The sequence below is a fragment of the Zingiber officinale genome, chromosome 7A (genome assembly GCF_018446385.1).
Source record: "Zingiber officinale cultivar Zhangliang chromosome 7A, Zo_v1.1, whole genome shotgun sequence".
Taxonomy (NCBI): domain Eukaryota; kingdom Viridiplantae; phylum Streptophyta; class Magnoliopsida; order Zingiberales; family Zingiberaceae; genus Zingiber; species Zingiber officinale.
In genome coordinates this window covers 129,360,874-129,383,005 of record NC_055998.1, presented here as the reverse complement: position 1 = coordinate 129,383,005, position 22,132 = coordinate 129,360,874, and the positions used below count along the sequence as shown (strand labels likewise).

The window sequence follows — 22,132 nt, the reverse complement described above, 5'->3', positions numbered from 1 at the left end:
CACTACAAGAAAACATGTCTACCGTGACATTTTCTTTATGACACATATAAAAAAGTGTCATTATAAATATTTTATAATGACATTTTTAACTATTAATTATGATTTTATAAAAATTATCTTATTAAACCTCCTATGGTGGCATTTTTTGATAAATGTTATTATATTATAAACATAAAATTACCCTTAACCTAAACTTTTCCCTCTCACCCGACCCGATCCGTTCATTCCCTCTCCCACCTCTATCGTCGCTAGGTCTTCTTTCCTTTCCTCTTTCACCGCTAGGTCTTTTCCATCTCCCACCACTTCTTTCCTTTTCTCTTTGCAACGTAGCTATGCTCCACTTCAAGGAGGAGTTCAAAAGGTAATCCTATTTCTTATTTCTTCCCTCGCTGCAACAACGCGAATAGCCTCACTCAACGACAAGTGGCCGCTTCGCTTGCGGGAGGTCACAGCCTCGCCAGGCGGCACTCGAGAGGGTCGCACCCTCGCAGCGTTCTCCACTGATGTAATGTAAAAGGAGACATCCTCTGGCAGGAAAATGTCTCGTCCTTGTTCGGGTTCGTACAACGTTCGCGTGGGTTGTTGCTAGATTCTTTGACCACAAAATTTTGGAATATATGTGTCGGAAGAAGAATGGACCTGCGGTGTGATCCTGATAATCCTGGTTTCTCAGCCAAGCATTTTCGGAGTGGAATCGGTTGGGGATCTAACGTCGAGGGGTTGAAATAAGTCGAGGAAGGGAGAAGGTTCGGTAGATGACTGCAATGTCGGTAGCATCATCTCTGGCATCATAGTTCATGGGGCTTCAACTCGAGGCACCCCCTTCTACCGTGCTCTTCGTCCAGCCTGTCCAGTTCAAGCTCCGCCACTCCACCCGCTGCCCTAACGGATGAGTCATTGCCATGGCCAACACTGAAAAGGTCAAGAACATTCATTTCTTTACCTTCCCCATTTTTCTAATTTTGTGGAAGGGAGACATAGAAAATATGATTCTTGTCGAAGATCCATGGAGTACGAATCTTGCCAATACTAGATTTGCATTTACAAGAACAAAAAGAAAATATTTCTATACATTGTTGTCTAGCTTCAATCTAAACTCAGTTCAGGTTTGGATAAAATGACAATTAACAATTTTAATGAATGTTGTTTTATGTCCATAAAGTTGCTTTGATCTATTTTAACTTTCTACTAAATCCATACTTACCTATTACATATTTGCATAATACTTCACGACACTCTTTCTCAAGTTGATTCAAATATACTATAGAAATTATATATATATATATATATATATATATATATATATATATATATATATATATATATATATATATGATACAACCTATCATACTCGCGTGGAGGAAAAATTAGAGAAATCCATGGAATGTTGCACACAAAGTCAATTCTCAGAATGGACTCAAGAAGTCCATGAAATGAGATACACAGAAAGTTGAGAACAAATATGTCTTGAAATGTCTATGGCTTAATGAATTACTTTGCTTGGATGTTGCAAGTTACATTCCAAATATCAATAGGTTAGGTTAGTACTCTTGATGAAAAGGAAATAATTGTTTTTTAGGTCATTCTCTTAATGATCTTTTATTTGTCTAGACTTCGACATCCAAGTGAATGTGACCTTTACTATGTCAATCGAGATACAAAGTAGTATATATATGGTTCAAAGGTTTACCAATTTCTTTGTGTATGTGCCTAGCCATTAAACTTCAAGTAGAATTGATGTTAAGATTGATAGTTTAAAGAAGTGTGAATAAACTAAGCTCTATTAAATTTGTGTAGTATGCAATTTTCCTAATTGGTTTAAGTGATAATGAGAGGACTGTACTTCCCCTCCAACTATTAAAATTTGGTTCACATTCATGATTAAAAAATATGTTGACAAGCATGTTCTATTTTTTTTATTTTAATATATTTGCAATGTTTATGTTAATTTTCAGGTTTACCTCTCCATCATGGAATTCAACGATATTTTTTTTCTCCTCATAGAGATAAGACTACACTTGAGCATGAGCCTAGCTTGTAAGTACATGTACAAGCTATATGAACTGCTATGTAAGCTTGAAATTGACTCCTCTTTTTTCTTGAAGTCTTTTCTATTCACGTCCATTCTTCTCTTTCATTTCCTTTATTTTCTTCTATACTGTTGAAGGATAGTTCTTAATAGATGTGATTATTCTCTTGAGTAAATTTGTATTTTGCTTCATAAGTCTAAAACATGTTATTGGCTAAATGTAATATGTCCTGATTATTTACTACATGCACACCTAAGTTTGAGAATCCATGTTGCACGAACGCTTCAATTTGAATAAACTTTTAAAATTTCTGTTGGTAGTCATTTATAAAATGTTTACAAGCTCACTTTTATCGACCTGAACATAGCCCAAGATTATGACTTTGCTAACAGTTTTCAAACATTAGAAGCATCTGCCTCGCCATCCACAAGATCCACAACATGTAAATGTGTCTAGTGCCACAACTGATTATTGATATTGATTGACTTGTAAAGTTTGTTGATTTATTTTATTACTAATGATCTTTGTTTTGTTGGTGTGCATATACCATTATGGAAATATAACAACAAAAACTTTTCATTGTTTGTTTTGGCGTGTGCAGTTAACAATAAGTGAAGATTACTATTAGGTGCATATGGAATGACACTTTGCATTTTTCTCATTTGGTATGATATAGAATATTTTTAATTAATTTTATTAATTTTGTATTTTTATTGTTTTATTTCATTTATACAAATATATGTATTGTATTTGTAGGTGACAGGTACTTGAATTTTTGTGAATCAAGATAATGATTGAAGATGATCCATCTAGTGGAGTTTTTATTTTATAGGACTTTGTTAGTTATAAAATTTAATATTTTGAGTGTAGTGCGTAGGTTGTTTTGGATGTAAAAGACTTATCATTAGTATTGTAATTGTAAATTTGACTCAAATGATTATTGGATGAATAAAAATATCTATTAGCACTTTAAATTTTATTTTGTAATTTTTTTCTATTCTAAATGGTGAATAAATTTTCATGATGGGTAAATATGGAATTTAGATTTATAGATGTCAAAATAAATGAGTTTAAGTGACATTTATAAATATCCTTAAAATATAATTTTTCTTGACATTTGAGAATGTCATTCTATTTTTATATTGTGACACTTTTTAAGTTAGCATTGATATTGTATAACGACATCATAAAATGCCAGGAATGTGAGGAGGATTTAAGACGATATCAATTTATAGGGTGTTTTTTGATGATGTCACTAAAACTTAAGTGTCGCCAAAAATATACTATAAGGGCATTTATGCATGTCCTTAAAGAGCATTATTCTAGTAGTGTATAACTCGTACTGAGACGTGAGTCTGGAACTCGACCTGTCGGTCGTTGGGCGTGAGAGCATGCTCACTTATAATTCGCACTAGGACGAGAGTCTGGGACCCGACGGAGAGGTGTTTTGGAGACCTGACCAGGAAATGATCTGGAAGCCTGACCAAGAAATGCTCTAGAGACCTGACCAAGAAATGCTCTAGAGGCCTGACCAGGAAATGTTATGGAGGCTTGACCAAGAAATGCTTGGGAGGCCTGACCAGGAAATGTTCTGGAGGTCTGACCAGAAAATGATCTAGAGACCTAACCAGGAATTTATTTGGAGACCTGATCAGGAATTAATCTTGAGGTCTGACTAGGACTTGCTCTGGATACCTGAGCAGGAATTTATCTGGAGGTCTAACCAGGAAATATATGAAGGCCTGACAAAGAAGCAATCTGGAAGTCTGGCCAGGATTTGATCTAGAGACCTGACCAGGGAGCAATCGGGAGGCTTGATCAGGAAACAATCTGAAGGCCTGACCAAGACTTGATCTGGAGGCCTGACCAGGAATTGGTCTGGAAGCTCGACCGAGCATTGATCTGAAAGCCCGACCGAAAGTTGGTCTGGAAGCTCAACCGAGAGATCGTTAGCGATACTCCGATCCGAGACCGGTGGTGATACTCTGGTCCGAGACCAGTGGCGATAACTTGACCCCGACCGGGGGAGGATAAGCCTTGAAGCCCATAGAAGAGGAGCCCGTAGTAATATGAGAGGACAGAGCCTTTATCATACCTGATGGCGAAGTGATGTCAACCGGCTAGCTAGAATCCCAAATGTCCGTATAGCCAATAAGAGAAATAGTGTTGATCCCTTGACTCCCAAATGCCCGCGGAGTCAGGGAGAAAAATAATCTAAGCCCCGACTGTCAAAGAGAGTGAAGCCCATAGCCATATAAGGGAGCAGAATCCGTAGCAATAGAAGGAAGCAGAGCACCGCGGATGAAGGGAGCAGAGTCGGTAGGCATAAAAAGCACGCAAAACAGGTGGAGAATATAGAGCATATAGTAATAATACAGTGAAGAGCCTATAGCAGTAAAAGAATGCAGAACCCCATGGTGAAGGGTGCAGAACCTGTAACAGTAAAATGATGCAGACCCTCATGGTGCAGGGTGCAGAGCCTGTAGCAGTAAGAGGATGCAGACCCTCATGGTGTAGGGTGCAAAGCCTGTAGTATACCTGATCAGTTCACCTGATCGGGGAGCTGGGCCCTTGGTCCCTGATTGGAGAGTAAGACCCCTAACCTGTAATCAAAGAGTGAGGCTCCTAGATCCTAATCGGGAAGTCGTACTGCGAGTCAATGATCAGGGAGTTGTGTCCCTAGTGTAAGAGCGGAGAGTTGTGTCCCTAGTGTATGAGTGGGGAGCTAGACCCCTAGTGTCCGATCAAAAATCGAAGACTCTAGTCTTTGATCAAGGAATTATGATCTTACTCTTTTATCAGGGCAGTATAGTAGATCCTATAACCGTAGAAAGAGAGCAGAACTCATAGCGTACCTGACTGAGGAGTCGAGCCAACCGGTTGAGGGTTGGTCTCGATCCCTTGACTCCCGAATACCCGTGGAGTCAAGGAAAAAATGTAATGAAAAAACTAACCTGTCGGCCAGCTGCTTCTCCAACTCAATTCCTCGACTCCCGAATACCCGTGGAGTGAGAGTAGAAGATAATATGTTCGTCGAGATCCTCCGAGACTTTGATAATGGAAGAGAACCTCCCAACGTCGTCCATCTTCACGTTCCAGAATAGATGAAGGAGATTCCCACAGACGGCGCCAAATTTGATCATGTCCAAAATCTGAGTCAGACGGACCGTGGGGCAAGGTGGATGGAATGTTGACCGAGTCACGATGTCCCAGAGGGGAGTATGTTGAGATGACTTCCGTATTGACCAAGTCTTCAAAAGTCCCCTGGTCAACGCTACCAGCAGCCAGTGACCGGGTCCCCCTCCGGTCCCTGGTACCCCGAGGCTCGAGGCGGATCCAACGAACATATAAGTAACAGGCTAATAATATAATAATGAAATAAATGAGGGACGAGTACAGAAACGTACCCTGGCCCAGGGGGGCGCCCTTGGATGGGACGCTGCTTGAGTTGTCATGACCCGAAAGAGTAGATGCATGCACCAGACGAGGAGCTGGATCTGACGACGTGGAGCTGAACGCGTTGGCGCGAAACCGGATGCGACCTCAGAACGCAGGCCGGGATAAGACATCGGCACACAACCCGGGAGGTACTAGCGACACGCAGGCCGGGCTAAAATATCAGCACGCACACCGGGAAATAGTAGCACCCCGAAGGCTATACAAAAGCGTACAATTCGAAAGACAACCGCGGCTCGCAGGCCGGGATACAATGATAGCAACTCACAAATCGAGATTCAACCACAGCTCGAAGGCCAAAATATAATAGCGAGGTACACTACAGCTGTAGCTCGGGATGCGACATACAACTTGGATCGACACGGGGTTCGCATACAACATCGACAAGGAATCAGAGCCAGGGCGAAATCAGCGCAGGGACTGCCAGCACATGAACTGCCTGCGCACGGTGGCTGACGGTCAAGGAGGCTACAACGCTTGGAGGTTTGAAGAGACGAAGGAGGCGTTGGCAGGTAGGGCCGCGGTGCCCAGTGACTGCCGGCAAGAGGGTTTGTTGCGCATGGACCAGGATAAATGGGATGGTTCTGTCCCGACGATGATGTGCATCAACGGCGAGCAGCCTCAGCGGCGGCGTGCACGAGAGCGAGAAGAGGTGTGGTTCGGATGCGTCTCTGGCGAGAGGATGAGAGGGAGAAGAGAGGCGGCGAGTTAGTCCAGTGGTGGCGTCGTGAGGAAGAGAAGGAGTCCAGCGGCGGAGGGGAGTCGTGGCTGGCGTCGAGAGGAGAGGTGGCGGCATGGTGATGAGAGGGAGAGGAGAAGAGGTGGTGGCCGGCATCGCGCGGAGAAGGAAAAGGAAGGCAGGTGGGCGGCGACACCCAAACGACCCCCTTCTTTTCCTACAGTACCCATTTCCTCTCTTAAAGCCCTAACCAACGACAAGACCAAAATGCCCTCCCATCCCCACTTAATTACCCCTCTACCATATATCCATATCATAGGCATTGGAATGAAATTAAACATATATTTAGATATCTTCAAGGTACTATTGATTTAGATTTATTGGAGCAAAGGTAAAGTTGTTGTCATGTGACCAAAAGGTCACGGGTTCGAATCCTAGAAATAGCCTCTTGCAAAAAGTAAGGTAAGGCTGCGTACAATGGATCCTTCCCCGGGACCCCGCATGGCGGGAGCTTCGTGTACCGAGTTGTCCTTTATGTTTACTTCAGAGTTAATTATGTAGGTACAAGAATTACTATAAAAGCTCAAGAATTACTATAAGGCTACGTTTGGTAGAGTGTAATCTGACTTGTAATGTAATCAAGATTACATTACAAGACTGATTATTTTGTTTGGTTTAACTTTAAACTTATAATGTAATATAATCTCGATTACAAAAGGTAGTGAAGTTTTGTAATCTGATTTTACAAAGTAAATAATATGTAATCCGATTACATTACGAAGTCACTGCTTAACTAAAATTTGAATGCTGAATATACCCCTAGTCAGCTGCCACCCCCCGCCATCGCTTGTCACCCGCCATTGCCAGCCGTCGGTCGTCGCCCGCCGCCCGTCGCCCGCCGGGCGCTCGCCAGCCGCTAGTTGCCAACGACCAGTGATGACGACCGCTAGTTGTCGGTGGTTGCCGCAAGTTTCGACAGAGGTGCAGCGGCCCATCGGTAAAAGTGGCAGGATATTTTTGTCATTTTATAATAATATGAATTACATTCCTTATAAAAAATAATGGACACCAAATAAAAAAATGTAATCACTCTTGTAATCAAAGATTACATACATTATATTACCAAACGTAGTAATATAATCAAGATTACTTTACATTACATTACAAATTTGATTACATTACAAGCTCCATTACATTACACCCAACCAAACGTAGCCTAAAAATGAATACAACAATTCTTGTTTAATTCCTAGCTCCGTGTGTCTTTTTATAGCCTCGTGAAAAATGTTACTGTTGCTTGGAAGGGCCTCCAAAGTCATCCAAGGCACCTCCAAGTGGATAAAAATTTATCCACTCTTCAACGGTCAACCAACAACTACTGTTTATTGGGTGCACTTCTATAGAAGCTCCAGGGTGCCTCTAATAAAGGCACCAGGGCGCCTCCATAATCCATTAGGGTGCCTTCATCAAGTCTAGCGTGCGCTTGCTTCTTCTAGCAAGGTGCCTCCTTGAGGCACGAGGGCACTTCTATGCTCTTTGGGGGGCACCTTCACTTCGGAGTTGACTTTTTCATTCTTTGCGTGGATGATGTTCCAGCTATTCGGAGTTGAGCTCACCATCTTCTCGTCCCTCAAACGCTCCGCGCACGTCCTTCTCATCCACCGATGTACTCTTCCGTAACTTCTTGTCTGTTGGATGCACTGAGTCGGTCGACTTATTTCTTGTGTCATCCTTTTCGCTCGCCGTATCTTTTGCTCAACTTCTTGTGTTTCAAAGTCCCTGAACATTTAGACACAAGACATCAAATAATGCAGAGCCTAACTTAATTTGGTTGATCACATCAAAACCAACCCGGGGTACTTACAAATTGGTTATACAGTTGCTGGATATTTATCTGATCCACATAATAGTCGATCTCAAATTGGTTTTTTATTTACATATTGTGGAACAACTATATCTTGATGATCTACCAAATAGATCATAGTCGCTACATTAACGAATCATTCAAACATACTTGCAATACATGAAGCATGTTAGAAATGTATTTGGTTGAGATCAATGATTTAGCATATTAAGGAAAAAAAAATATATGTTTTAACTGCTAACAAGAAAATTCCAACAATATTGTTGTATGAAGACAACGTAGCATATATAACTCAATTAAACGAAGTGTACATTAAAAGGGATAAAATTAAACATATTTCGTTAAAATTCTTTTTCACTGATGATTTATAAAAAGAAGAAAAAAAATTATAAAAAGAAGAAAAAAAATGTCGTTGCCAAGAAGATCTTGGCAAGTGGCAACTCCCCTTCATAAAAAACAAAGATCTTGGCCACCTCCCTTCATAAAAAAAGCAAAGATCAAGGAGACTTTAGGCAACAATTCACGTTTTATTTAAAAAAAAAAAAATGAAACTCGCCTTCATAAAATAAAACGTGAATTCTTTAGCTCATCTTCTTGAAAGGATATGGATAAGCACAAATGCAAAATGAATTATCAACTCTGTTTACTTTTAGGCAGAATGAATGCCACAGCCCACAGGGAACGAGCTTCCTGCCGAAGGGATGTTTACCTGTTTTATTTGTGCTTTCGTATAAACATAGTTCTTGCCGTATCTCCTACTTCTGTTCATCAGAACGGTAGCAAAACATTTCATGTAACCTTAACCTTTACCACACGTACTTCTCTCCAAATCCAAGGAAAACTCCATTGTTTCTTTTGGAGAACCACATAAAATTACCGATCTTTTCCCTGAACAGGTCGACCAAACCTTGACTCATCTCCCGCGTTCTTAATTCTTATGCTATAATTCTTCCCTTTCTTCTTCGTTCGCGTCTCTAACTCTGCATGCTGAGTGACGGTCAAACACATTCTGGTGAAATGGCGACCACGCAAGTCACTCGCTTCCTTCGATGCCTATATATGTTGCTCTCGATCGAGCTCTGAGACCATCACGTGAATTCCATATCAATCGGTTGCACACAATTGAAATGGTGGCCGAAGTCGTAATCAAGGCGCTGCGGGAGCAGCAACCGGCGGCAGCTGCGCTCACGGCGGCGATTTTGGTGCTTGTGTTTTCGTACATGGCGTGGTTCTGGTCACTGCGCCGGAGGCTGAGCGGGCCCACGGTGTGGCCGCTCTTCGGCAGCCTTCCGGGTCTCGTCCTGAACCGCGCCCGCATGCACGACTGGATCGCTGGCAACCTCCGCGCCACCGGCGGCGTCGCCACCTACCAGACTTGCATCCTCCCGATTCCCCTGCTCGCCCGCCGCCAGGGGTTTGTCACTGTGACGGCGCACCCACGCAACCTCGAGCACGTCCTCCGCACGCGCTTCGACAACTACCCGAAGGGCCCGCAGATGCAGGCGGCGTTCCATGACCTCCTCGGCGGCGGCATCTTCAACTCCGACGGTGAGGCGTGGCTCCTCCAGCGCAAGACGGCGGCGCTGGAGTTTACCACCCGCACGCTCCGACAGGCCATGGCCCGCTGGACCAACCGCGCCATCCTTCGCCTCTGCAGCATCCTCTCCGCCGCGGCCGCCGGAGATGGCCGCCGCGCCGTTGACCTCCAGGACCTCCTCCTCCGCCTCACCTTCGACAACATCTGTGGCCTCACCTTCGGCAAGGACCCCGAGACGCTCTCTCCTGCCATCCCCCACAACCCCTTCACCGCCGCCTTCGACGCCGCTACTGAGGCCACCCTGCAGCGCCTCCTTTTCCCCGGCTTTCTCTGGCGTCTCAAAAAGGCCCTCCGCCTCGGCGGCGAGCTCCGCCTGCGCCGGAGCCTCGAGGTCGTCGACCGGCACATGGAGGCCGCCGTCGCCGAGCGCAAGGTGACCCCCTCAGACGACCTCATCTCCAGGTTCATGAAGAAGCGCGCCTCCGACGAAAACCTCCAGCGCATCGCTCTCAACTTCCTCCTCGCCGGCCGCGACACTTCCTCCGTCGCGCTGAGCTGGTTCTTCTGGACCGTGATGCGGCGGCCCGACGTGGAGCGGAAGATCGTGGGAGAAATAACTGCGGTTCTGCGGGCGACCCGCGGACCTGACCGGGCCGCATGGCTCGCCGGTTCGCTCGAGTTTGACGAGCTGGACCGACTCGTTTATCTCAAGGCGGCCCTGGCGGAGACCCTGCGGTTATACCCGTCGGTCCCACAGGACACGAAGTACGTGATATCCGATGACGTGCTGCCAGATGGGACAGTGGTGCCTGCGGGTTCCAGTGTGACGTACTCGATCTACTCGATGGGGAGGCTGGAGACGATTTGGGGGAAAGACTGCGAGGAATTCCGGCCGGAGAGGTGGCTGTCGGCAGAGGGCGACCGGTTCGAGCCGACCAAGGACCCGTACCAGTTCGTGGCCTTCAACGCGGGGCCGAGGACGTGCCTGGGGAAGGACCTGGCGTACCTTCAGATGAGGTCCATCGCGGCGGCGGTGCTGCTGCGCCACCGCCTGGAGCCCGTGCCGGGCCACCGGGTGCAGCAGAAGATGTCGCTCACGCTGTTCATGAAGCACGGGCTGCTGGTCTACGTGCGGCCGAGGAACCTCGACGACGTCGACGGACACCTCGTGGACTCGCCGGCGAAGAAAGTGACGACTGCCATCGCCACCGCTGCAGCAGCGTGAGAGACGCCGGGAAACAAACGGTTTTACACGCTGGTGTTTACTTGGGGAATGATCCGTTGTTTAGTTTGATGTGCACGTTCTTGTATTTGGTCTTATTCTTGTGCTCTCTATACTGCAAATGATTATATAATTTCTTGAGTATTTTAATTCAAAATTATTATAAAATTAAGACACGAAATTAATTTTCAGACACAAAATTTTATATACAGAATTTAATTTTCACTTCAGTAGAAATTTAATTTTTAAAAGAAATCACTTTTAAATTAAAATACATCTGCAAGTTTTAATTTGTCTCTATCCCACTGAATTTTGGAACACTCTCTTTGTAGGTAAAAAAAGATTTTGGAAATTTTGAGGAGTAGATTGAAAATAAACTAGACGAGCCGGTGAAATTAACCTGGTTTTCCCCAAAGCTCGTCTTCCGCTGCAAGCCCTAACAGCGATCAATATCGTCACGCCTGCAGGACCTCCATCAGTTGCGCCTCCCCCCTCTGCGATCGGGCGCTGCGTCTTCCGCCTTCTTGGATTCACCTTGCCGGATCGCCCCTTCGCGGTTTGGACTCGCCGTGTGTCAGGTAAACGAGAAAGATGCGTCGCCGCCGCATGAAAACTGCTATGGAATGAATTGCTTGATTTAAGATTTTTAGTCTTCTTCTCGACATAGTAAGCCGGTTCAACTGGTTAACACGTTGCTTTAATGCATTTGATCGCTGTTCAACTAAAGCATCCCCATCATTCTTGCCAAGCATTTCACCAGGAAAAAGAGGATAAATTACGTAATAATTCCATGGATATAGACATCTTTGGTTTCAAATCGACAAGTAAAACTGAGATTTGCTAAAATATTGTAATCTTCTTGCTGTAACTTATTTTTATTATGTTCGTTTCCTTCACAATTATGCTTCAGGAAAGTGAGATATTTACTATTTTCGTCTAGGTATGGAGCAGTGGAGACTGCAAATTGAAGAATGGGTTCGTCAGCAACCTGTAGAGCAATTTTATGTTGCTGTTGCAGTTCTAGTATTTACCCTTGCTTTCTTCGGTTTGTGTAAGTTCTCTCTACACTGTTTTTAGCTTTTTTTATATATATATATACTGTCTTGGATACTACTTATAGCTATTTGTGGGAAAAATGGGAAAAGAGTCTTGTTACATGTAAAATCTCCTTTAACATCTTTCCATGTTATTTTCTGTTGATTGTTTAACTACTAAATTATGCTCAAATATACTATTAATTTACAGTTCGTATACTGAGACGTACAAAGTCCAATACCATAGTGCTTGCAGGATTAAGTGGTAGTGGGAAAACTGTTCTGTTTTATCAGGTATTACATGTATTTTTGTTTCATGTAAATATTGTTTGTTGGTAATTTACTATTACATTCTGGAAGATAAGTTTAAATTGTTTGTCTGCAGTGGTTGGAGCTAAAAGTGAAAATTGTAACATATATGAATCCTATAAGAACATGTTTTGATTAATTAATTAGTAAGTGGTAGTTGTTGATGTTGGTTGATTGGCCTTCAGTGTTGGTAGTTTTCTCTTTTCATTGCTCTGATGATGGAAGCAGCACCAAAAGAAGTTGGTGGGTTTTAGATTGCTTCTTTTGTATTGAAAAAAATATAAATCAACAATTTTAGTTTAGACATTCTTAATCAGCAGTCTAATGCAGTTTTTGATATCAGTGTTTTTCAATCAAAATATTTAAGAAAGAACCATTTTTGTTAAATAAGTAAAAACTAAGATAACTTGTCAAAATCGTGTTTCAAAATTGATAAATACTTGCATTACAACATGATGAAAGGTTTTTCCTTCACTTTTCCTTCTGAAGAACTGGATTTAGTTTTCCCTCTGAAGTTATGTGAAATAGGGCAAACTGCAGGAGCATATTGAGTTATAAAACTTTGGAGGGACAAATTTAGATTGATACTACAGTGGCCAAATTCAAATTAACTTATTGAGTAAAGCAGATGAAGAGACATAGATTATATTTGTTATTTGGTTGCATGATTTATATATTCTTCCTGATTATTTGTGTTTCAGCTTCGTGATGGCTCTCCCCATCTAGGAACTGTCACTTCAATGGAACCAAATGATGGTACCTTTGTGCTGCATTCTGAGCTGGAAAAGGTATCTGACTAGTTGCATAAAGATACTAGCCTGAAGCAAGTTGTTTATTGAAACAATAGCAGGATCCTCATCATAAATTCGTTTTCCTTTCTTTGGCACAGAAGGGAAAACTAAATCCAGTTCGTTTGGTTGATGTTCCTGGGCATTCAAGGCTAAGACCAAAGCTTGATGAGTTCTTGCTTTATGCAGCTGGTGTCATTTTTGCTGTGGATAGCTTAGACTTCTTACCAAACTGCAGAGCTGCTGCTGAGTAATTTACTAACTCATTTTTAGATGCACAATAAACATATTCTGTGCTATTTTATCTACACTATCATTCTTTAGGAATAGGATATAGTCTCATAATTTAGAAATTATAGCCTACTTGTTGACCTTTGAATGTCATACTCTAGTAACCATTTTAAGTGGGCCTTTCCTTTGTGACCCTACACTTGTATATAAAGTGCAATGAGAATAAGTGTTTTTTTTATTGTCTTTCCGCCAGGTACTTGTATGACATACTGACAAAGTCAACTGTGGTGAAGCAGAGAATTCCTATTTTGATACTGTGCAACAAAGCAGATAAAGTGACGGCACATTCTAAGGAATTCATTAAGAAACAGTTGGAGAAGGAAATGTGAGACTTTGATCTCCTATCATTTATCTGAAAATTTCAATATTAAGCAGTTTAGTTTCATAACCAATGTCTCGTTTAGGAGGCATCAACCTAAAGAAAGAGTTATTTTACCTTAGAATAAATGAAACATCCAGGGAGAAAGCTTTTTTTGTTATTCATTTGTTCTTTTGTGGCTTGTTCTGTATTTAATATTTTCGTTTTACTTCACTGCTTTTTTCTTCTTTTTTTTATTATTTATTTTCCTCTTCTCCATACATCTAATTTAATTGCCACACCTTCTCATACTTTAACTTTCCCACCAGACTTTCAAAAATGTCTATTTATCCCCAAAGTCTATTATGTTATCACTTTGGCATCGTATCTAGGCTGTTTAGAGGTCTGGCGACATTTTTTATCTAATTGAAAGTATGATTACAGATCTGAGTAATAACAAATTTCAAAGTATGAGGAGCCAAATTTACATTTTGCAAAGTTTTTTTTTCCCAATTCTGCCAAATGTAAATGTCCAAATCTTTTTATTTGCCTTGATTGGAAACTGGATGCATGATAACCTCTTAAGCTATATTTAGTAAGAGAATCAACTTTTAACTTTCTGCAATGTGTTGGTGATTTCTTATGACAATTTCTTTGATGTAATTCTGCATAATTTTGTAAAAGATCGAGTATTGACCTTAATGATTGGTCTACAGAGGAGCTCTGGAATTTACTCTGTTTCATTATCTTAGCAAGCTGGATTTTACTGAAAATGTCCATAAGTGGGCCTTTACTGGCTTTAACCTTCTATCCTCATTTTCTGTCATCAGCTACAGTTCTTGTCCATCCAAATCATGGCCAACATTTCATAAAATCACAATACTTCTGTGCAAAAGAGAACCTTTGATAAATTTATTATTGATCCTGGTCTGTTCTTTTTTGGGTTTTCACAATTGACTATCAGATACAAAGTCGGACAATCACTCCATATGCTATGTTTTTTCTCAACATAGGTTGACCTCCCTTTTTAAGATCCTAGTTTAGTCCCACATTGAGTTGTGGTTAAATAAAGAGTTTATAAGCTTAGTGCATTGTTCACATCGGTTTAAGCATTTTTGGAGCATTGGTGAGGCCTGGCAAGTCAATATGTAATCTGTGTGGGCTACCATAACAATTGATGTAAGGGGATCTAAACTTAGGCATGTTAGAAAGGGAAGTTTCATATAATTGGGCCTTGTATGCAGCTAATTAAGGATAATTCTGGATTCTTAGTTGGACTCTTGGCCTTCACCAGGATGTCATGGAGAGATATTACAAGATCCTAGTTTAGTCCCACATTATAGGCTAATGGAGAGGAATTATAAACATTGATGCATGAGGTTATAATGACCTGAGCTTAAGCATTATTGGGTGATGATTGGGCTTGACAATTTAATGGCTTCTCACAATTGGGCAGATCATGTCATTCTAGATATGCTCCAACATCCTTTTATTACTATCTAAATAATACACGGGAAAAGTGATTTATCAAGAGCAAGTGTCACACTCCGTAAGCGTTGAAAGTGATGGTTATGCCTACTGGTGATTGATGAATGAGTAGATTTTGCTCTTCTAAATTATATTATTATTATTATGCTGTGCTACTTTGGTCTTTGTTCTTGAATATTGATGCAACAATGATTGATTAATGAGGGTGCCTATTTTATGCGGCTTCCGTATATTTCTATTTATCTGCAAACGAGTTTTTTTCTCTCTTACTCTGTTCTTAAAAGTATATATGATAAAATCTTTCACTTTTTTTGTTAGAAAAAAGGTTAATCATGTATTGGTTTATTTAGAAAAAATGTTTTCATCAATTGTTATGTTTTAATTCCTTTCCACTTCAATTCTTTCCTTGTTTATTTCTGCTCATGTGGGCAATCCTTTAAAAACAAGCCATTAAATGTTTGTGATGACCATCATACCCACCAGTTGATACTTTTTATTTTTATTTGTATCTTTGCAGTGACAAGCTTCGTGCATCAAGAAGTGCAATTTCAGCTGCTGATTTAACCAGTGAATATACGCTTGGGGTGCCTGGAGAAGCGTTCCATTTTTCCCATTGCCGAAACAAGGTGACCGTGGCTGAGGCATCAGGGTTGACTGGAGAAATATCACAAGTCGAGCAATTCATAAGAGAGCTAGTGAAGCCTTAGACCTTTGTTTCCTTCAAATTGCAATGGAAACTCAAGTTCTATAATCGTTGTCTGTCTCGATCGCCATATTTATGGCTACTTCAAATGGATCGATTCAAGTTTTTGATGGAGACAGTTGTGCTTGCACCAGTGGCTTGAACTTTCTTTGCAATCATTGTTTGGTGTGCGAATCTTTTAAGTTCATTCGAGAAAAAGACATTGCAATTGCTTGATTCAGTGATGACAACATTCTCGGCTATTTCTTGCTTTGTGCTAAATTTAAGAGAGAAAAAGGAAAATAATTGCAAAGATATAATTATATATGATAATAATTATTATAAACAATTCCAAGCAAAGATAATATTTATATAGCCAATCTCAATTAGTGGCATGAACTTATGCCATAATTGATTGGATGGAATGGAATAAGAATGATTTCCTAGTCTTTTTAAATGTATGATACAGATGAATATTGTAGAGAAAGAAGAAAAGTTTCAAGCGAGATTGAGGGTGGACAGACTGAGCAGAACAGACAGCTAATGGACCAAGCAAGATGATGGATCATGTGAGGAGTGGCCAACATATCACACCAGTCGAGCGGCAAGCCCATGCCAAGCAAATGCAAGAGCTTAGAACTGGACAAGAAAATTTGAAACACACCAGGAGACGACAAACTGGGCATATCGAATTAAGATTAGATAAACACAATGAATCATCCCACTCATTAATACCATTCAGTTAAAGAACCCAATAAAAAATAGCATGTAGAATTCCATTCTATCCTCACTCCATTTGATTGCATTCCAATTCTATACCATTCCCCCTCCTATCAATCAAACAGCATTAATACCCAGTTTCACACAATCCATAACAAACTATGCAAAGTTGCAATATAGAGGAAATCGAGAACATTGATTGTAGTATGATCGATCCAGAGGCTGCCACAATCAACATATTAATGAGATGATACATACAAATAACAAAGCCACAGAGACCAACTTTCAAATACATATGTATTTATGTTGTACACGGAGTGACCTACTTGGAGCTCTTCTGATGAGAACCACAATGGAAACTAAGGTATCCACTTCCTACATTACAAAATCTCATCTTAGTTAATGTGTATGTGTTCCATTTAGTCATCTTGTTCACTCACATCGAAACGGATGGCATTGTTACTGACACTTTGTTCTGAACTGACTGGGCTGCCTGTGGCGACAGGAGAATTACTAATGCTGATTCCCCTGCTTCTTGAGGATCCTGACCTCACACTGTAAACCGATGATGCTGGAATATTTGCCTTCAATGGTCTCAGATTGTTGGGAACACTTCGTCGTATATCCTGCATTTGTAAGCATCTCCCATCAGGACTTGTTATATCTAAACTTTGAGGCTTATTAAATTGCACATGGATGACAATCTTTGAAACACTAAATGCAGGTTGATGAATAATATTACCATATGCCTCAATGCCATATCCAATGATTTCTTTGATAAGGTCCTTCCAAAGCCAGCAGCACTATCTGGTGTAAGAGAAGATTTAATGGAAAGATTATTCTGGGTCGATCCCTGGTCATCTTTTTTTGGTGGTGCAAGTCTTCTCATGTTGACTATGCGTTCAACCATCTTATTTCCCATCATCACGGGGTTCACATTGTCAGTACAACCTGCTTGTTGTCTGCTTGGTGGTGGAACGGAACTACCTTTTGTGACAGTACCATTTGCAGCCCGCCCTCTTAATGGAGAACAAGACTGCCGCCTTGGTCTGGCAGTGGGTGCAGGCTCAACAGAAGATGACCGATTGCTGGGTGCTCCTGGTCTACCACGAGAGACGGAGGAGGGTCTCCCTGGCAAAGATGTCTTCAAGTTGGCAGGTGCATCGTGAGAAAAACCAGGGATATCTGAGGGTTTCAATGGTTTGGGTTTTAAGGTATGAGTGGTTCCTCGTGATGGTGCTGGACTTTTAGATATTGTTGGTGAGGTTTTGGAAATTGTTGGCACAGAACTCTTAGAAAGTGTTGGACTGGATCTTGTGACAAAAGATGGTTGTCTTGTTGGTATAGAGGTGGCAGGAACATTTGATGAGGAAGAGGATCCTCTTGCAGGGGTGGCTGACCTCGATGCAGGTTTGCTTGCTGCAGGGACTGATGGCCTAGATGTTGGTGTAGAAGATCTTACAGGCGTTGAAGATCGCAGAGGAGCCAGTGGCTTTGAAGGCAAAGTAGCTCGTGATGTAGGAGTGGAAGATCTAGTAGGTTTTGAATAGACAGGTCGGCCATCTGGAGTTACAGAACTTGAGGCCCTATAAGACGGACCACCAGCGGATGACGGTCTACGAGTTCCTAGAGTGGACGAGTTGGTTCCAGATGATGATGTTGGCTGCCTCAACAATGTGCTCTTGGGAGGATCTGGAGCATTTGATAACTAAAACATTCCATCGATATGCAGAAGCTTAGCATCAAAATAGGAAATGTAGCAAAATTTATCGTTGAATTATAATTGTAAATGTAGACAGATATAAAGATAAATATGAAATCTTAGTCAACTTTGCCTACATAAAAAATTCTGTGTACACTATGCAGCTATTATGAAACAAACCTATTCCATTGACTCTGTATAACATTACAGGTGAAAGATAATTAAACAACCTAATTTGCGATTGTAATTCAGCACCTAATACAAATGGATAAGGATATAACCAATAAATGTCCACTGTGGCATGGTATATACTGCAGAAATACTGTAAAAATTGATTGAAAATTCTTATACGATGGGGAAGGGAAACAAAGTTATAACAGGTAATTATCAAAGAGCTCCAAAACTTTAAAACTGACAACCATGTGAGTTAACATACACTATTTAATATGAGCCAAACAGAAGAGTCTGGAGAGTTCTATTTAGTCATGCAAAACATATAGGTTAGAGACAAGAAGCATTTTTGCAAAATAAAATAGTCAAATGCCTCCAGATAAGATTTGAAAATGAACTGGCCTAGGAGACTGGATGAATAGATTAATTATCTCAGTTGTACCATGTATATTATTAACAAGTGAGAAGGATGATGAAAAAATAATTATGCAGTGCTTCTGTAGTTATTTAATGTCTTTTGTGATAAGATGTAGAGAAAAAGATTAGCCCAGTCATCCAGACAACCAGTATGAAGCTACGTCAAAATAAATCATAATTGGACAATTGTATTGGTTTAATATAGTTACCAACTAGTCTAGTATTGCTAACACAATGTCCATCTTTTCAGACTATATAGATTGCTTACAGTGAAACATAACTAGGCCCTAAGTCGAACAAGCCTAGAAATTTGGACATCTTTTGTCTACATATGTTGCTTCCAATCTAAACTCTCACAATGACATAACTGCTACTGGAACATAGACTAGGCTCTAGGTCTAGCAAACCTAGAAGTACATTGATTTTCACAGGTATATCAGTAACATCCAACCAACACTTTAACCAGCATGCTAACAAATTTTCAGATGTATCTCTTTGCACACCTTTTATAGTTGTAAAATATTCTCTTAACTAATGTGTTGTTGCATGCCTATAAAAATAGTAAAGGCAAATTTCCCGGTTACCCTCAACCTAGCCTCACTCTAACTTAAATGAAATGAGAGGCCTAAAATTCTTTCTTCCAGTCAGTTTATTGGCAAAACAGGCACATTTAATCCTCTACCCCTTCCAAACTTGGATTAGTTATTGCCACCTCAGAGACAGAAATTGCAAACAGATGAGTTGCTGAAGATATGAGGAGTTTGGGCAATTAAAATCACGAGCAAATAACAATTCAACACGATATTTAGACAATATTAGAGTTTAGGAGAGTCAATAGCAAACAAAACCCACTAACTATAAATGAACAAGGCACATCACTTATTCGATAAAGGCGCTAATACAACATTTGTCGTTCTTTTCCATATAGATGGGTTCCTCAATGAAAAATCAAAGATAAACTCCAACTACTACAGAAAATATGTCAAGGCCTATTCTATCTAGTGGCAGTAATCACATCTCAAATGAATGCATGATTACTTGACAGATTAGGATGCATAAATAACATAACATAAGCTAACAATCTGCTACGTGCAAAGATTTAAGTATATACATCAACTAGACAGCTCACCCTTGATTTCAGCATTTTTGGTCGATCTTTTGGTGTATCAATGCTACCAATCGGAGATCTTTTGGATTCAGTATCCAGAGATGGAAACAATGGAGTATCTGGCGGCGTGAGAAGCCTGGAAAAAGGAATTTTTTTTTTTTTGCATGATATAAGCTAAACAGGCACAGACTGATAACATATGATCACCAAGCCACTAAAATTTGGAATAGCTAACATAGTCACCAACAGTTAAGAATAATTCATGCAGCTCAACTCATGCCTTTTTCCCATTTATCTGAATTGGCTGCTACCAAAAGTGAACTTAATTATAAAAGAAGCATGGACACACACTTCTCTGAGTAAGTCATATATAGGTCATCAAATCATACCCCTAATCTACACCTAGCATCTCCATGATCCCTTCATATTCAATAATTTTTATTATGTTAGAATATAAATGAAAAAATACCATCTAAAAAATATTTTAAAAATTTAGATGAAATCATATAAAGGGCAAAGTATTAACTCCCTTACTCATACTGTAAGGTTCACCTCACCATTTAATTTCAATATCGTTTCTAAGCATGGCTATCAAAATAAATGACAACAAAGAAGCCTATTATTCTATTTGCAAGACAATCAAATTGAATATGATGAGGTATATTCTATTAGTCCCAACTATCTGGAGTTAGCTGAATAAATTTATGGAGTATGAATGCAACATCCCAAGGAAAAATGAATATGGTGATATTTACATGTTCTTAGACATGCTTTCCACAATAATTACACATGTGAGTGCATACACAGTTTTGATGTATCAAGTCATTACACGGAATGTTGAGAAACAAACTAGGTGCCTTCCTAATGAATTAGGCATTTGGAACAGCTGGAAAAGCAGTAATCCATTGAGAAAAATAAAATGTGAAAGCACAATAAATAGAAAGTAAATGGAATAATTAGAAGGAAAGTGTAGAATGTGATAGAATAATTAGAAAGTAACAACGCATCAAAGAAAACATAAAGATATAAAATAAAAGAATAATTAGAAGGAATTAATGCATCAAGGAACATCCCTAAGATAAAAACTCAAATACATCACTAGAAAGATGTATACAATGATCAAGTTACCAGTCATAGTCATTCTTTTCTCCATCAGAATTCAGAAAGTCGTCAATCCCAGGCTTTCGTATAGGTGGGGAAGAGGCGATCTTGAATATAGGAGCAGTCCCGGGTTTTGACCCTGTGGCACAGAATGAACCAAAGCAAGTGATATAAATGCTTCGCTACAACTAATCGCGGGGACGGTCTCTGAAGGCTTCGAATAATGTGCATTGTGGAAGAGCAGCATAGTCATGAGCAATCGAACAAGAGGAGGAGAGAGAGCATTACCCAATGGGGAATCGAGTTCGTCAGCGTTATGCAGGAGAAGATTGTTCCGTTCCTTATCCAGCTTCCGCATCTCGAGAAAGAGGGCGAGCTCCTCGTCCACCCCTTTCGTCACAGCCCGCCCCGACAATGGCGACGGTGCTGCCGCAGAGCTTCGGTTCATCTTCTGGCTGCACGAACCTCACCACCGAAGAAAAAAAGCTCCTGACAAACTATTTCTCACTAAAAGATCCCAATTTTCCGCGGCCGCTCAAGTCAAGCTCCAACTTTTGGAAACGAAAAGAAACAGAGAGACGCAGATCGCAAACCAGGTACCGGAAATGAACAGAATGCCGGGAGAAAAATTGGAGGAGGCGTATCAACGGAAGAATGCGGAGAGAAATGGAGAAAACCTAACTCGTCCTTGAGCGCTAAGGGAACAGTGAAGACGCCGCCCGATGCGGGGGTTCCGCGGCACTCAGATCTGCCAAAATGGCGTCTCCGGCGGTGAACATGCGAGTGCAGAACAAGGCGGAGGGCGGTGGAGCGCGACCGCGCAGAGAGGGAGCAGCAGTTGTTTGTTTCGCCCACTCACACTCGGCAACCGAATGGAGAAGCGGCGAGTGTGCGAGCTAGAGCCTAGAGATCCACGGGTGCCTCTCTATCATCGTGTCTCATGTCGTGACGCGGCGGCATATTTTTTATTTATTTATTTGTTTTGTTTGTTTGTTTTTCATTTTCTTAAATTTATATTCCTTTTTGCATATAATTTATTTACATGCTAATCATGTTCCAACACTATTTACAGAAAAATAGAAAACTATTTTTAAAATAATATCTAATAATCCAATCAATATATTCATTGTTTTTAGTAGATTTTTTGTCGGACTCAAATAGATTACACAACGTAACAACAAAGAATTACTTGAAAAATATGCAATTTCATTAAAATAGTGAAACAAGCACCTTTT

General features: G+C 40.8%; 3 protein-coding genes across 4 annotated transcripts; 2 read left to right on the top strand and 1 right to left on the bottom strand.

Annotated features, from left to right (window-relative positions):
• Positions 1–9,095: 9,095 nt before the first annotated feature.
• LOC122002518 (cytochrome P450 86A1-like) lies at positions 9,096–10,826 on the top strand. Its single transcript, XM_042557717.1, has one exon. It carries the CDS (start codon positions 9,157–9,159, stop codon positions 10,789–10,791), a length of 1,635 nt encoding a protein of 544 aa, XP_042413651.1. The 5' UTR covers positions 9,096–9,156; the 3' UTR covers positions 10,792–10,826.
• Positions 10,827–11,192: 366 nt separating this feature from the next.
• Positions 11,193–15,941, top strand: LOC122002517 (signal recognition particle receptor subunit beta-like). The gene is made up of 7 exons (XM_042557716.1): positions 11,193–11,366; positions 11,729–11,839; positions 12,034–12,116; positions 12,833–12,919; positions 13,021–13,169; positions 13,404–13,535; positions 15,514–15,941. The coding sequence occupies exons 2-7, from the start codon at positions 11,731–11,733 to the stop codon at positions 15,701–15,703; spliced, it is 750 nt and encodes a 249-aa protein (XP_042413650.1). The 5' UTR covers positions 11,193–11,366; positions 11,729–11,730; the 3' UTR covers positions 15,704–15,941.
• Positions 15,942–16,659: 718 nt separating this feature from the next.
• LOC122002516 (endochitinase A-like) lies at positions 16,660–21,788 on the bottom strand. Of its 2 annotated transcripts, XM_042557715.1 has the most exons (6): positions 21,580–21,788; positions 21,186–21,448; positions 20,925–21,036; positions 19,818–19,932; positions 17,141–18,106; positions 16,660–17,024 (listed from the first exon to the last, which is right to left on the bottom strand). In XM_042557715.1, the coding sequence occupies exons 2-6, from the start codon at positions 21,343–21,345 to the stop codon at positions 16,818–16,820; spliced, it is 1,560 nt and encodes a 519-aa protein (XP_042413649.1). In that variant the 5' UTR covers positions 21,346–21,448; positions 21,580–21,788; the 3' UTR covers positions 16,660–16,817. The 2 variants fall into 2 exon arrangements, with proteins under 2 accessions (XP_042413649.1, XP_042413648.1); XM_042557714.1 differs by having other exon boundaries at positions 21,186–21,788.
• Between the last annotated feature and the right edge of the window lie 344 nt (positions 21,789–22,132).

Bases quoted from the DNA above. Each gene is read 5' to 3' on its own strand.
- LOC122002517 (XM_042557716.1), top strand. From the start codon at position 11,731: ATGGAGCAGTGGAGACTGCAAATTGAAGAATGGGTTCGTCAGCAACCT. The intron at 12,117-12,832 runs GTATTACATGTA...TTTGTGTTTCAG, and splicing joins AAACTGTTCTGTTTTATCAG to CTTCGTGATGGCTCTCCCCA. The intron at 12,920-13,020 runs GTATCTGACTAG...TCTTTGGCACAG, and splicing joins TGCATTCTGAGCTGGAAAAG to AAGGGAAAACTAAATCCAGT.
- LOC122002516 (XM_042557714.1), bottom strand. From the start codon at position 21,345: ATGAACCGAAGCTCTGCGGCAGCACCGTCGCCATTGTCGGGGCGGGCT. The intron at 19,933-20,924 runs GTAACTTGATCA...TCCTTTTTCCAG, and splicing joins GAAAAGAATGACTATGACTG to GCTTCTCACGCCGCCAGATA. The intron at 18,107-19,817 runs GTGAGCTGTCTA...GGAATGTTTTAG, and splicing joins CAAAAATGCTGAAATCAAGG to TTATCAAATGCTCCAGATCC.
- LOC122002518 (XM_042557717.1), top strand. From the start codon at position 9,157: ATGGTGGCCGAAGTCGTAATCAAGGCGCTGCGGGAGCAGCAACCGGCG.